The following is a 15,759-nucleotide window of genomic DNA, read 5'->3' as shown; positions in this document are numbered from 1 at the left end:
AAGACAGAGCATGCGCAGACAGGATGCTGCATTGAACTGGTTGACGTTGGATCAGTTTGGGAAAAGGAACATTCCACCCCTGTGAAACCGAATGAAATTCCATTCAGATTCGGCTTGTTTATTCCGATTGAGGTGTTCATATGGAGCATTTTTATTCAGTTTGGGCTTCTAACCTGAATTCATCAGAACGCAAGACTCCGTGTAAATCAGACTGATCAGTCTGCTTTCATGGTGGACCACAGTAATCTGAGAATATATGATGTCGAAAGGCCGAAATTCAGAGGATTTTGACATTTTTAAGTTAAACAATGTCCCTAATCAATTGTCAAAGTAGTAGTCAGTTAATTTGATAATTGATTATTTGTCAATTAATCGATTCATTGTGACTAGAGGTGCAAACCTCTAGTCACGAGTAAGATGGAGCAAGAAGTTACACCCTGGACTGGTCACCAGGGCCCCTATCGAGACACTAGTCATAAAGATTGCTTTTTGGTTTTTTTTCGCAAGTTCGGCTTCAAACCATCAAATTATGCAATCAAACCGTAGTCCTGCTTGTTAGCATAGCATAGACAGGATGTCAGCTATCCGGTTTTGGTCATGTGATATACCTCGTATAGCCTTAATTGACACATAAATGTTCCACAAGACTGTGATTTCAAAGAAAAAACAGCACTCACACTGCAGAGAGACCGGAAATTGTGTTTACTTTCTTTCTCCATAGTTAAGTATAAATACAGTACTCACACACACACGCACGCACACACACACACACACACACACACACACACACTTGTCAGTTAATTAGGTCCACATAATTAAAACACGTTCATACTGAACAGTGTCACTAATAAATACTCAAAAAACGTGTCAAGCTTCACTGAAAACCAATAAGGTTCTTCCTTAAACACAGCATGCTCATCTTTTTAGGGAACACCTTAGTATATTGTTCTTTGGTGTCACTTAAATGGTTTCCTTTGGCAGAGTGGAGTTGTTCTTTGGTGGTAACGGAAAGCTAGTTGCCACATTTAACCCTTTCACACTGAGCTGGTGCCAGTGTTGGTTTGGAGCTAGAGCCAAAATGAGTTGTGGTTCTTTTTGCTTTTTCACTGGAAGAACACCCACTTGGAGCTCGCAAAACGTTCTGTGTCAAACGAGCACTAAATCTTTGTTGGTCCAGGGGGAAGGCTCTTATTACATCACTGGCTGAGGGGTGCGGACATTCAACTGTTTTTTACGGATATGGAAGATATCGAAATAGTGAAGTTGAATTTGTAACACTGATTTTTATTTTTTATTTTTACCATCAAATTTGTAACACTGAATTTTTTAAATTAAAAATGTAGATACACTTTCATTGTATACTGTATCTGTGCAATCCGAGTTTGAATTTGAATTTATAACAATTCATATTTTTACTATCAAAACAATAAAAAAATCTGAGTAAAATATTCAACGTCTGAAATATACATATCTGTGCTGTTTAGAATTTTAAATTTAAATTTCTGACACAGATGTATTTTTTTTTTTTACCCACCAGAATTTCTAGTCAGAAATATTCAGTGTACAAAATGTAATGTCTTAAATTCAACTTCAAACTCAGATGACACAAAAGCACCATAAGATATCTAGCTGTGCCACCTGAGTTTGAAGTTGAATTTAGGAAGTAGAATTTTTGACATTGTATTTTTGATGTGTTAGAAATTCAAATTTAAACTTTAAAGGCACAGAATCAGATCAACTTCCATTGCACCTATAGAAAAAAAATAAAATTAGTGCTAGAAATTTGATGGTAAAAACAAATTCTGTTAGAATTTCAAATTCAAACTCAGATGGCAGTTATACAGTACAATGGAAGTAAATATGAATTTTTGAAATTTGATGGTAAACTATTTAGTGTTAGAAATGCGATGTTTGCAAAATACTATTTGAAAAAAAAAGAAAAGAAAAGAAATGTGAGGTTAAAAAAAAATCCATAAGAAGTCAGCGAACTCCAAAGTGAACCAATCTACCACTGTTACCCAAACAGCACTGGAACCAGCTCAGTGCGAAAGCGCTACTTGAGAGGCGCACAGTCACAGTTCATCTTTGCCTGCCGTCACCCGTCCTCTCGCTCTGCCCTTGGCCGGCGCTTGGTTACGTGCGTTCCGAGGGGCGGGGGCTCCACCGCCGCCGCCGCCGCCGTCCTTGTCGTCCGACTTCGCCACGCCCTGCCTGTCGGGGGCCCACCCGTTCTCCACCTCCTCTCGCTCCTGCAGGGTGGGAGACAGACAGGCTGGAATGTAGACTGTGCATGAAGATGAAATCCAATACAGCTAATAATTCCAAATCAATATTTAACCAAAGCAACATCTTTGAAACTTTTATTAAACAGAAATATAGTTTAGAGCAGTGATTCCCACCCACTGTGACATCGGCAGGTGTGCTGTGGGAAATTATCCAATTTCACTTAATTCGTCAGAAATTGTTGTTTACTACAAATGATGCATCGTTGTTCATCTATCTATGAAAATAAATTGTAAATTTAACACACTACAGAGAAGAGTGTTGTTAACAAGCCTGTCAAATTTTAATGATAAAAAAAAATCATATATAAAATGAAGATTCAAAATGGAAAATCAACACCCCATAATGAAAACCTTTATTTTTTTTGCAAATTAGTAATTACTGTATGTAGATGGGATTTTATTTATGTATTCATTTATCTTAGATTTTTGCAACTCATACATACAATAAAATGGATATAAAAAGTTGACACACCCCTCCCTGTTCAATGCATTTTTTTAATAAAGAAAATAAATTTAAAAAAATTAGACCAAGATAAATTGTTTCAAAACTTCTTTCCATTTTTTCGGCACATTAGTACTTATTTAAATTTGTTTCTATTAGAGTTTTGCAAATCCATCCATCCATTTTCCGAGCCGCTTCTCCTCACTAGAGTCGCGGGCTTGCTGGAGCCTATCCCAGCTGTCATCGGGCAGGAGGCGAGGTACACCCTGAACTGATTGCCAGCCAATCGCGGGGCACATAGAAACAAACAACCATTCGCACTCACAGTCATGCCTACGGGTAATTTAGAGTCTCCAATTCATGCATGTTTTTGGGATGTGGGAGGAAACCGGAGTGCCCGGAGAAAACCCACCCAGGCACGGGGAGAACATGCAAACTCCACACAGGCGGGGCCGGGGATTGAACCCGGGTCCTCAGAACTGTGAGGCTGACGCTCTAACCAGTCAGTCACCGTGCCGCCAGTTTTGCAAATCAATTACAAAAAAAATAAGAAAATCTAGAAACAACTTCATACCCACTGTCATTATGGGCTGTTTGTCATGGCTACAATTTTAAGGGGGAAAAGATGAATTTGAGCCATTTCAGAATCAGGCTGTAACATAAAAATGTGGGGGGGGAAAATGAAGTGCTGTGAATTGTTTCTCAGATTCACTGCAAATACTTTATTGATCTTGAAGAGATTTTTTTGTAATTCATTTTGCTTTTTTTTAAACATTTCTACAGACACAATTGAATTCCTGTGAGGCAATTTGTCAGCAAGGCAGCAGTACAGTATGCAACACCAACAATTTCCATCTCAAGTGACCTACTAGATGCAGTAGATAGAGCTCCCTGCGGTGGGGTTAAAACAAAAATCTGTATAGCCAGTGGTAGGAAATAGTGAAGTACAAATCCTTTGTTACTGTACTTAAGTAGATCTACATGACATAACATTTTCCCAGGTCAATGAGGTCAACTCCACAACATCCCGCCAAATTTGCATCGCGCTGCGGGTGTGACGGTCACACCAACGTGTCATGACTCACCATGTCCCTGTAGAGCTTGTCTTTGGTGAACCAGAGAGCCAATGCACAGCGGCGACCTCTCGTCACCGCCGTAACACCGTGCGGATTGATGGGTCCCGACGAGAAGCCAACCAGACGGCCGCACGTCGGTTTGACTCGGGCCTGCGGGGCCAGGACACAAATGTCAAGCATCTTGTCAGATAACAGAAGTACTACAATGTTCCCCCTACTACTGTACATCGCATTAGTTTTGTTGTATGGTGCTTGTATGTGTTGGTGCTGCGTGCGTGTTGAAGTAGCAGTTGTTTGAAGGTTTTCAACTTTGGTTAGCCAAAACGTTATGGTTTGGTTGGACATTTTGGAGTTTAAATATACACAGTTTGATTTTATTTTGTTTTATTTGCCAGTTTTACAGTAAACTTCAACTGGGAGTCACAAACAGCTTGAAGCAAGCACGCTTAGCTTTTGTTCAACTGTCCGAGCGAGTGTATTCGTTTCCTCAAAGGGACGACTATCCCCTCTCTCGATAGTGAGAGAGTGAGAACAGGCACTAAGGAATACTTTAAAAAAACATTTTTTAATAGGTTTAAGTGATTTAATAAGTTGAAATGTGTTTAAAACGTGTGGTGCGGTAAAACTACAAAAATAATATGGGCTCTCAATATTGCGGATTTTCACCTACCTACTTCATCGCCCTTGAAAAACGGGGATTCACTGTGTATATACTGTAAATATAATATAAAACACTTACTGTGACAGTTTTGGCATCCCTGTTGGTGAAGAACAACTCGCCCCCGTCAAAGTTGTCATTTAGGTAGAGAATGGCGCTGTGCGGAGAAATATGAATTACATTTCAATTTCAAAGTACAGAAGTACAAGCTGTGCCTTGAGATACGAGTGACCTGACTTAAGAGTGAACTCGACTCACTTCACAACAAGCAGCAGTTTGGCAGTTAGTGAACAATTCTTCCAAAAACAGGCATGGACCGAATTCAACTCGTATCCCAAGGCATCACTGGACATGCAATTCTGTCCCTTTAAAAAAATATATGTATTGTAAATCTCTATTTTATACACAAACTTTATGATAAAATTGTGAGTTTATTTTTTATGTTCAAACATTTCATATCTGTAATATGTGTTATGCTTAAAGAGCAAAAACACATACAGTAAATACTTTCTAGCTCAGGACATTACAAATGGTTGTAGAGGCTCTGATCGATGTTTGACTAATTTTCCATCTTCTTTTCGCTTAGCCATTGCTAGTTTTTCCCACCCACACACAGCTCTCTGGTATTTCATGTTGGTTACACCTCTAACTAGTATAAATATAATATTCACATCCAAAAATACGAATGTGTACCTGAGGTCCCTGTGTATGAAGGCGGGCGGCTCCTTCCAGCACTGCCTGGTGTCTGGCTCAAGGAGACAGTTGTCCACATGGACCGGATCAGACAAGTCCATTCTGCCTTCTTGGTCACCTGGTGGGCACAAACAAAATATAGAGAAATATTTCACCTTGTGGCGTCACAATTTTATTTCATTTCTTTACGTTTGTTTGCGTTACATTTTTTTTCCAAAACGTTTTCTTTTATTTTTCAATAAATAATGCAGGACTATAAATTACTACATTGATTTAAAAAAAAAAAAAGAGACCCAACTATTTTAATAAAAGACAAGAAAAAGTACATTTTCCTTAGTACGGTGGATACAAAAAGTCAACACGCTCCTGGTCAAATGCCATTTTTTTTGGTGATATATAAAAAATGAGACCAACATGAATAAGTTCAAAAGATTTTTCCACCATTAATGTGACCTATATAACTTGTACAACTCAACTGAAAGAAATGCAATTTTTGAGAAAGGAAGTAAAAATAACTCAGAAAATGTGGTTGCACAAGTTTGCACACCCTCTTCACCCTCAAAAGTAACCAATCAGATTCAAAATTATGCGTGACCATCACTGTGTGACCTGTAATGGAGTAACCCTTGTTTCTTACCTGCAATGGCACTCCGACAAACGAGGTGCGTGAAAGTGACAAATAGTCCCGAGGGGCTCCTGAAGTAGGAATGAAGCAGGATGCGCGCTCTCTCACCCAGCTCGTGCAACAGCTTCGCGTCCGTTTGGTTGACCAGGCCGTCCTGAGCCAGCTGTTACATTCAAGTATGGCGTGTGAAAAAAATGTCTTACGGTACTTTGCTTGTATTTCTTTTTTAAATCTCACATTCACAGCTTTGATCAAAGTGAGGCCGTCTAGCGTCTCGTGAGGCGTATGCGGCGACCGTCGACCCCGGTCTCCTGCTGCTGCAACCGCCTATCAAGAGACAGACAAGAATATTAATAGGGTGAGACAGTTTATTACACTGTAGGTCTTTGGATTTACACTGTAGGTCCAAGTGTCTAATTCCAATTTAATGCCTATATCCGATTTTATTGACAGGCTATTTTTCTAACATGGTGGGTAGCACTGAGTTCTGGTACTGGAAGAGAAGCAGCCGAATCTAGAGCAAGAAGAGGATGCTTCTGTGTACGCTACCACGTTTTGTTGTTTTTAATGTTCGTTGTTCCCACAGAGCTTTATGTATCGCTGTATGCTCAGTATGTATGTGTTGCTACTCCGTGTGTAAAGTAGCAGCTGTTGAAGGTTTATAGCAGCAACATCAACGCTAATTTCCTAAAGTCTATCTATGATGTTTCGCATTATACGTTTGGTGTTTAAATGTACTGCACAAGATAAATTCTCTTTTATTTTATGGGTCAGTTTTACTTCAACTGGGGGTGAGAAACAGCTTTAAGCAATCACACGTGGCCTCTTAGCTGGAGAAATGAAAAAGTGAATGAAAAAAAATACACTTGAAAAAGTGTATTTTAATGAATTTAAGTGGATTTTAATCATTTTAAATGTGTTTAATGGGTGAGGGAGAAGTAAAACTATAAACAATTTTTTTAAAATTTTTTTATTTCGTTTCCTTATATCGCTGATTTTTACCTATTGCGGGTGCGTCTGGAGTGTACAAACGGGGGTTCATGTACACAAATAAGACAAATTAGACATTACATACAGTTCATTGACCTGAGGTGACTCTTCCACCCACTCATTTAAAAGAGGGTAACCTTCACATTACTCCACCAACTGTAACCTTCACATTACTCCACCAACTGTCGATAATTATATATATATATATATATATATATATATATATATATATATATATATATATATATATGTAACACAGTTAAATCACATTTAATTTTCTATGGTTTCGCTGTAATTTAAAGTAATTTGTGTACAACCCCAATTCCAATGAAGTTGGGACATTGTGTTACATCACCTTTTCTCTTAACAACATTCAATAAATGTTTGGGAACGGAGGACACTAATTGTTGAAGCTTTGAAGGCGGAATTCTTTCCCATTCTTGCTTGATGTACAGCTTCAGCTGTTCAACAGTCCGGGGTCTCCGTTGTCGTACTTTACGCTTCATAATGTGCCAAGCATTTTCAATGGGAGACAGGTCTGGACTGCAGGCAGGCCAGTCTGGTACCCGCACTATTTTACTACGAAGCCACGCTGTTGTAACGTGCAGAATGTGGTTTGGCATTGTCTTGCTGAAATAAGCAGGGGCATCCATGAAAAAGACGTTGCTTGGATGGCAGCATATGTTTCTCCAAAACCTATATGTACCTTGCAGCATTAATGGTGCCTTCACAGATGTGTAAGTTACCCATGCCATTGGCACTAACACAGCCCCATACTATCACAGATGGTGGCTTTTGAACTTTGCGTCCATAGCAGTCCGTATGGTTCTTTTCCTCTTTGGCCCGGTGGACACGATGTCCACAATTTCCAAAAACAATTTGAAATGTGGACTCGTCGGACCACAGAACACCTTTCCACTTTGCACCAGTCCATCTTAGATGAGCTCTGGCCCAGAGAACCCGGCGGCGTTTCTGGGTGTTATTGATAAATGGCTTTTGCTTTGCATAGTAGAGTTTCAAGTTACACTTACGGCTGTATTACGAAATGTATTTACTGACAAGTATTCCTGAGCCCATGTGGTGATAGCCTTTACACATTGATGTCGGTTTTTGATGCAGTGCCGCCTAGGGGATCGAAGGTCACGGGCATTCAATGTTGGTTTTGGGCCTTGCCGCTTACATGCAGTGATTTCTCCAGATTCTCTGAACCTTTTGATGATATTATGGACCGTACATGATGAAATCCCTAAATTCCTTCCAATTGTACGATAAGGAACATTGTCCTCAAACTGTTTGACTATTTTATCACGCACTTGTTCACAAAGAGGTGAACCTCGCCCCATCTTGGCTTATGAATGACTGAGCAATTCAGGGAAGCTCCTTTTATACCCAATCATGGCACCCACCTGTTCCCAATTAGCCTGTTCACCTGTGGGATGTTTCAAACAGGTGTTTGATGAGCATTCCTCAACTTTCTCAGTCTTTTTTTCCCACCTGTCCCATCTTTTTTGGAACGTGTTGCAGCCATAAAATTCTTAGTTCATGATTATTTGCTAAAAACAATCAGTTTATCAGTTTGAACATTAAATATCTTGTCTTTGTAGTGTATTCCATTAAATATAGGTTGAACATGATTTGCAAATCATTGTATTCATGTTTTTATTTATGTTTAACACAACGTCCCAACTGCATTGGAATTGGGGTTCTATTTTGATGACATCAAGCTTGCATTGGCAGATGTCTGATACACAGATTTTTATTCATATTTAGAAGAGGCCTGAATCTGATCTGAAAATATACAATTCCATTCATTTATTTTCTTCTTTAGGCGGCCAAGATGTATATATCAATTATGCCACTTGAGAGCAAAAAAATCTGAACTGTAATCTGACTCACTGCTGCCATCTGCAACATCCTCTCACACTCTTTGTCAGTCATGACTCCATCGAGCACCACCCGGTTGGTCCCGTTTAGGAGCAGGTCGTCCATGGTGATGGTCACACCCACCTGACGGACTGGACCACCTGCAGGGAAGGTCGAACCGAGGGATGCGAGTGTTGAAAAAAACAGAATTAATTCCAAGAAGAAGGTGCGTGTTTGACCTGCATAGAAGCCGCTGTCGTCCACCTCCTCTTGCTGCTCTTCCTCTTTAGTTTTTTCAGTCATCTTCTTCTTTTCAGCTCTAAGAAACAAGTTATGTTGACTTTCACTTGAGTTTGTTAGTTTTTTATTCACATTTTTGCTTGTGAGCTGTCTTACTTCCACATTTCCCTCAGTGCTTCTGGGACAACATCCTCTGGTGTCCAAAGATCCTGCATAGGAACATGTGATAAACGTTTTGAAAATGTTTACCCAATGCAAATTAAAGTTAAAGATAAATACTTACTGGGTCAGTGAAAGTGTAATTTAGGTTCTCCATGCCGAAATACAGAAGCTTCTTCTCCTGCAACGAGCGTTGGACGTAGTGGGCGATCTCCTGTAATGATCAACATACAAAAAAGATAAAAAATAGTCATATTTTAGACAAATATATCAAAATGTAAAAGGTGACATGTTGGAAGTGGATAATTAAGAGGAAACGAGTAAGTTGTAGACCGGCTACGGGAAAAAAAAAAAAACACGCAAGCACGAGTAGAACACGCAAACTCCACACAGGAAGCCCAGAACTGAGATTTGAACCTAAACCTTATAATTGTGAGGCAAACGTGCTGACCACTAGGACCCCGTGCTACCCTCCTACCTAATTTCTAAATAAAAATGTATTTTGATTATTATGTAATAGTCTGATTTCTTGACATTGTTGGGGGGCTTTATTTAGCTGTAAACTATAATCATAATTAAATGAAATATATATAATCAATATGTCACTCTGTTTAGTAAATCCTTATGTGAGTTTCACTTTTCGAATTGAACTACTGAGGTTAAATTACATTTTCCATGATATTCTAAATTATTTAGCTGCACCTGTATATATAGGCATATATCCCATATTAAATGGGATTTTCCATATTTGAAATTAAATTACTGTCAATGTGGTTTGACCTTAATCTGCCTCGACATTCACATTTCATTTAAATTGGATAAGATTTGACCGATTTAATTATTTATGACATCATCAATTGTATGCGGATAAGAAAGAAATCGCTCCCATCATGAAAACAGTTGACAGTAGAAACCGTAGAGGTGACGTTGCACAAAAACCATGAAAACATGAGCTCATTCTTTGCAGACATGAATGTGCATGGTAGCATAGTAGTTTAGCTGCTCGTTTGAATCTCTGTTTGACTGTCTCTTTGTGGAATTTCCACTTTTTTTGCAGTTTCCGCCCTCATCCCAAAACATTTTTAGCCTTGAAGACCAAATGTGATTGTGAATGCTTGTTTGTCTATTTCTGCCCTGCGATCGGCTGGCGACCATTCCAGGGTGAACACCACCTCTGGCCCAAAGTCAGCTGGGACAGGCTCCCTCTTACCACTGACCCTAATGAGGACAAGCGAGTAGAAAATGGCTGGATTCATGTTCAGGTCGCACCTGCGTAGGCTGTAGGTCCAGTGACTCTTTGTCTCCTCCTAGTGTCTCTTGGTAGAGCTGCAAGTTGTCAATGGCGTCCTTGTCTGAGGGGTAAAAGAGGAGCAGGGAGCGAAGCGTTTGCACTGCACCTCTTACGTCTCCAGCTGTAAGCAAGCATGAAGACAGAATGCCCGAATATTAAGGAGTAGTCCAGGTAGTCCAATCAACAATATTCGATATGAGCAAGAGTCTCAATTCCTAAATTAATCAGAGGTTGGACTGCAGCCATTAGTTCCTGCAGAATTTTGATCATTCCTTTCACCATGACATTTTGGACAATTGCTTCCATGAGTATGAGGAAGGCAAAGCAATGCTTTAGGATGAACTAGAACGGACATTGTGTGGTCCTCTCAAATACAGCAAAAGATGAGAGGTTGTGTCCCAATGCTTCTGTCCACAAAAGATACAGTTTTACAACACTGAACCCCCACATGTTCATGGTTAGGTTTTACATGTATTGCTTTGGTGCCATTTTGTGGCATCTTGACACCACAGAACTATGTTGAAGTGAGTTGAAGAGCTTCTTTTAGAAAAATGTAGTCCTTTGATGTCATCTTGTGGCATCTTGGTGCCAAGGAACTATGTTGAAGTGAGTTGATGAGCTCCATTTAAACAAAAGTAGTGATTTGCCACTATCTTGTGGCATCTACAGGCAAATGAGTGGACGTCTATTATGCCCAGGTTTTTGCTATCTGCAGGGGTCAGCATAATAATCAATTAACCGATCATTAAGAATCGATTAAGTTGTGTGAAACTGAATCAATGAGGCAAAATAGAGTGCACCGCTGGGCTGCAAAAAGTTGAAGCATTGTTGATTTGCTCTCAACTAATTAACTGTCAAAAGAAGACCAACATGATGTCAGCAATGGGAAAATAGTTACATCCACATACTCCTGAAGTAATACTTTTATTGGCCCGAGCACAAAAACAGCGACAAACAGAAGATAGGTTCCACAACAAAATCAGCAGAGGTGAATTTGCAATAAGCGAATACATGTGTGGACACTGGATGTGTACACAGTTTAAGATATTGGAGAGTATTGCCCCCTACAGGGCACAAGTATTTGCTTACTTTTTGCCAATTGATGACAGTGACCCAGTTGTTGAGGGTATTTGGGGAGTGTAAGAGAGAATGCAGATGTTAGGCTGTAGAAACACAAACCTTTAAATTGCGTGATGTGCATGTGCTCCAGCTGAGTGGGCAGGAAGTCGTCCTGAGAGGAGATCCTGCCGGGAGGCGTGGCCACCTGAGTCACACATGACTGCTGGCACGACAGTAGTGAGAGGGAAAGAGCTAGAATGCATAAAAAAAGATGTTGCGTTCAATTAAGTGTCCTATCATAACATTCAAAACAAAGACACTTCCGAATACCCGCAGCCTTCTCGAAGACGCCGTCGACACTGTCCACTCCCCTGTCCTCGGGCAAGCGCTGTCCGGCCACCACACACTGCACTCTGCACTCCTCGGTCTGACGTAGCGTTTCATTCACGCACGCTCGCCATTTGTCCGCCGCCTGTGTCCACTCGGACGACGCCTCCAGCTGAAGTGCCGAATCGTACGCCAGCTGTGACGAGCACCCCCCCCCCCCCCCCCGCCAAAAAAAACACACCAGACAATTTTCTCTATTAAAGGTTGAAGCATACAAGAATTTTGCTCATCTACAAACTACTTATAGATAAATCTATCTATCTATGTATACTGTGGAACATAGGTTTACAGATTTAACCCCTTCTGTGAATCCGTTCGCAAACCAAAACGTTTGCGAAATGGAATTAATGGAAACACCATTAAATTGTTTGAATCCCCCCGCAAAAAGAAAACCAAATATTTATAAGGAAAATAGCACTCTATAATATTATAGTTTATAACAACATATAGTTATAATATAATTACATGTAAATGTAAAGAATTAACAGTTTTACATCATGATTAATTAATTGCTGCTCCTTCTGGTGTGAGAAACTTGGTCACCAGGGGACAGTACAATAGTCATGCAGACGAACGAAAAGTGAGTGACTCAGTAAGCTCCAATAATAGTTTTTCACAGAGGATAAAGAAGATACAGTATATGCCTGTGAGTATTGTAACATATTCTGTCTACATGTGTTGATGCACTGTTTGTGTACATCTTGCTTAAAGTGTCACATAGATGGTATTTTTTAGCATGTCTATGGCGTTTTGCATTGTTTGCTAGCACTAAACATTTATAAGACAAAGTAAATGTGGTTTGATTAAATACACATGCACTGTAATTTTCGTGGTTTTATGTCTAGCTTGACAGTAAACTTCAACTGGAAATGGCATTTATCAGCTTGCATCCTCTTTTTTGAAGAATTGTTCACTATCTGCCAAGCTGCTATCTGTTGTCAACTGAGTTGAGTTCATTGCTGCCATAAAATGCTCGTATCGCAATCTTTTTGCTTGCCAGTCAAAGCAAAAAAAATCATCAGAATGACAATTTTTACGCCTATCTTACACCACTGCAAGTGAATACACACTTTATTATGAAGAAATAACAAGGTGTGTTCACTAGCAAAACACTGCAACAAGTAAGTCTTTTCGCATGCAGGCATGCAGCACAATATGCTTTGGGTTACAGCGCTGCATTGTGGGATGTAGTGGCCAATTTGGGCTGGCTGTATCCATGGTGAATGTAAACTTAATTGTGTAGCCGCATAGTGAAAGACTGCATGGTAAATCTCAGGAACGTTACGGAGATTTACAGGGTAACATTAGCTCGCGAAGCCTCGCTAACACTATCACCGGCGAGCTCTCTTCCCATGGCCAAAGACAGAAACCTGGCATAAATACTTTCATCTCTCGCGGTGTAGTTAACATGGCTATTTGACTTCTAAAGCCGTCAATGGCAGTGAATGTGTTAACACTCGGTGGCTGGCCTCCTTTTTGGAATTAAAGTTTTTTTTCCCGCCCTCCACTCTTTATTCTTTTTCTCCGTGGCGTTGGCAATATCATACCGAGAATAAGGCGCTTCAAAGCGTCTTGAAATAACACTATCACTAGCAGTGTTCACTTTTTGGAGAGCCATACTGATGGCTAATTGAGCAAATAAGCAAAGATACCTGTAATTTGGATGAGAAAAAGCACAAGTGAGACTTTCGCTGCCGTGCCAATACTGTTCGTGAACTGAAAAAAAGTGTGTGAACCAAGGTACATTTTCTTCAAAAATGTTTGCAAACTGAATTGTTTGTCAATTGGGTCATTCGTAAAAACCAAGGTTCCAATGTATATCCTACTCACAAAAAAGTTAGAGATATTGGGATTTCAGGTGAAATTGCAGGATCAACCTAAAATGCACTATACCCTTTACAGGTGAACTTAATTTGACCATCTCTCAGCTCTTGAATTTACATTTCCAACTGTTCAATGTCCACCTGTAGAGGGTATAGTGCATTTTACAAGCCCAATATCCCTCACTTGTTGTGCATAGTGTAATCTAAATTATATGCTGGAGAGTTTCTCATGACATCAGAGCACATTGTTGTTGTGCTCCCTCACCCAGTGTTTTTCGCTGTCCATCTCTCGGTCGTAAAAGTCTTCATCGGTGAGTCCCTCCATCCTTCTGTACTTCTCGATGTTGTTCCTCATTTCGAGGTGAGTGGGGTTGGCCACAAAGTAGGTCTGGGCTGCCGCCGCAGCCTTCTGCAGCTTTTCCAGCTGATGCAGAGAGGGCGAGAGGAGTGTGTGAAGACAGTATTACGATGAATACATGTATACCTTATTGATTCATGAATATGCCTTCCGTGAGAAACTGATTTTGACCTATCACCGTAACTCTGTATCCGCAGCTACTGTATCTGTGAGTGGTTACTAACCTTATAATACGTAACCTGCAGGAAGTTGTACGGGTTGCGGGAGCCGAACTCGTACTCGATGTCTGTGGAAACGGGAAGCTGTCCCACATGGCTGACCGAGCGTCCCACGCAGAACCTCAAGCACTCCGCCTTCTTCTGCACCCAGTCCAGGGCCCAGAGGTCCCACAGGTTCCCCTCTTCAGTGTCTGACAATACAGGGACAAGTGACCACAGGCATTTGATGACATGTTATCATGCATTTAAATCAGTTCGATTCGACAGTGTAACGCAGACATACATGTAAACAGTCACAGCTCCTCAGTAGGTTGCAGCATTGTTAGTCTTTCTTTGCAGAGGATAGAGAATATCTGTGAGTATTGGTATATGATCTGTCTCTATGTGTTGCTCCACAGTTTGTGTTGAATAACTAATCGGGTCACTTGTATTTCATGGCACTAGTGTATTGTCATTTTTATAACAAATAACTATTTTTGAAGTTGAGGAAAAATTGTGGCAAGCTGTCGTGGGACACATAAAATGACATGGCGGGCCTTTAGTTTGACAAATGAGATTCAACCATTCCCAACCATGGTGCTGTGAGAAATCAACAGGTATGTTGTGGGAAATTATTCAATTACACTGATTTGGTCCACAAAATTATTTTTTACAAATAATGCACATTTGTTCATCTAGCTACACCAGCGTCATATAGTGACAGGCAGAACAATGAAATGCTATCCCATGAGATGGCAGAAGATACATAACGGACAACATGCGTATCCACTTTTTTGTGATTTATTATTTTTTTGGGTGGTGTGCCGTCAGTTTTTCTAATGGAAAATATGTGCCTCGGCTCAATAAAGGTTGGGAAACACTGAAGTAAATATAGATTGCACATCAAGAGTTGTGCCACACAAAAGCAGAAAGACCAGAATGTACATACCGTCGATGCAACTTACCTAGTTTTTGGAGAGCACCTCCTCCCGCCGCTCCGCACTCCTCAAAACACTGCCTTCGGATTTTGAACAGAGCCTCTTTGGTCGCAATGGACCTCTCCAGCAGCTCCGCGGCCTTCGCCCACTCTCCGTTGAAATACGACCGGACCCCCTTGTAGTACAAAAAGTCATAGGGCTGCAGCAGCGACGAAACGCCGTTCGAGTTGACCGATGCCGCGCATAGGAAAAGGACTTGAGACGCCACGTACACAGCAAAGAGGTCAGGGGGAAGCGCCATGGTCCCGCACAAGAGGAGACGAGGAGAGACCGCACCACGTCCGTGAGGAAGTTAGGGGAGGTGGTGGGACTTACAGTACCGCTATTTTCCCCGTAGGGGGAGCTGTGGTCTGGCACTACAGGTATTATCGTAACTCTTCCTCTATACGCTCTCAGTTCATCAGTTTAATAATAACCACCAACATTTGGATATTCTAGTTATAATTAGGCTAAGTGCTGTAAAAGCGTTAAAATAACGCCCTTCCATTGCTGGTGGAGGCGTGTATTGTAAAAGTTACGGTGATTGTTTGTGCTCGAGCTGCTACCGTAACTATCACAAACTGGAATGAACTCTGGTTTCAGACTTCATTTATACAATATTGCAGTCACCACTAA

General features: G+C 40.6%; 1 protein-coding gene across 1 annotated transcript; it reads right to left on the bottom strand.

Annotated features, from left to right (window-relative positions):
* Nucleotides 1-515: 515 nt before the first annotated feature.
* On the bottom strand, nucleotides 516-15,430 carry p3h3 (prolyl 3-hydroxylase 3). Its single transcript, XM_061674379.1, has 16 exons — nucleotides 15,112-15,430; nucleotides 14,174-14,358; nucleotides 13,857-14,015; nucleotides 11,712-11,904; nucleotides 11,502-11,633; nucleotides 10,301-10,443; nucleotides 9,156-9,245; nucleotides 9,029-9,081; nucleotides 8,872-8,951; nucleotides 8,666-8,793; nucleotides 6,017-6,106; nucleotides 5,792-5,942; nucleotides 5,155-5,272; nucleotides 4,543-4,618; nucleotides 3,813-3,953; nucleotides 516-2,249 (listed from the first exon to the last, which is right to left on the bottom strand). Exons 1-16 carry the CDS (start codon nucleotides 15,383-15,385, stop codon nucleotides 2,073-2,075), a joined length of 2,190 nt encoding a protein of 729 aa, XP_061530363.1. The 5' UTR covers nucleotides 15,386-15,430; the 3' UTR covers nucleotides 516-2,072.
* Between the last annotated feature and the right edge of the window lie 329 nt (nucleotides 15,431-15,759).

The sequence above is a fragment of the Phycodurus eques genome, chromosome 4 (assembly GCF_024500275.1).
Source record: "Phycodurus eques isolate BA_2022a chromosome 4, UOR_Pequ_1.1, whole genome shotgun sequence".
NCBI lineage: Eukaryota > Metazoa > Chordata > Actinopteri > Syngnathiformes > Syngnathidae > Phycodurus > Phycodurus eques.
Note: the sequence above shows the minus strand (reverse complement) of the source record. Positions and strands in the feature narration are given on the sequence as shown.

Coding starts and splice junctions, on each gene's coding strand:
- p3h3 (XM_061674379.1), bottom strand. CDS start 15,385: ATGGCGCTTCCCCCTGACCTCTTTGCTGTGTACGTGGCGTCTCAAGTC. Junction 14,359..15,111: donor AGGTGCTCTCCAAAAACTAG/GTAAGTTGCATC, acceptor CTGTATTGTCAG/ACACTGAAGAGGGGAACCTG. Junction 4,619..5,154: donor TTCATACACAGGGACCTCAG/GTACACATTCGT, acceptor TTCTCCGCACAG/CGCCATTCTCTACCTAAATG.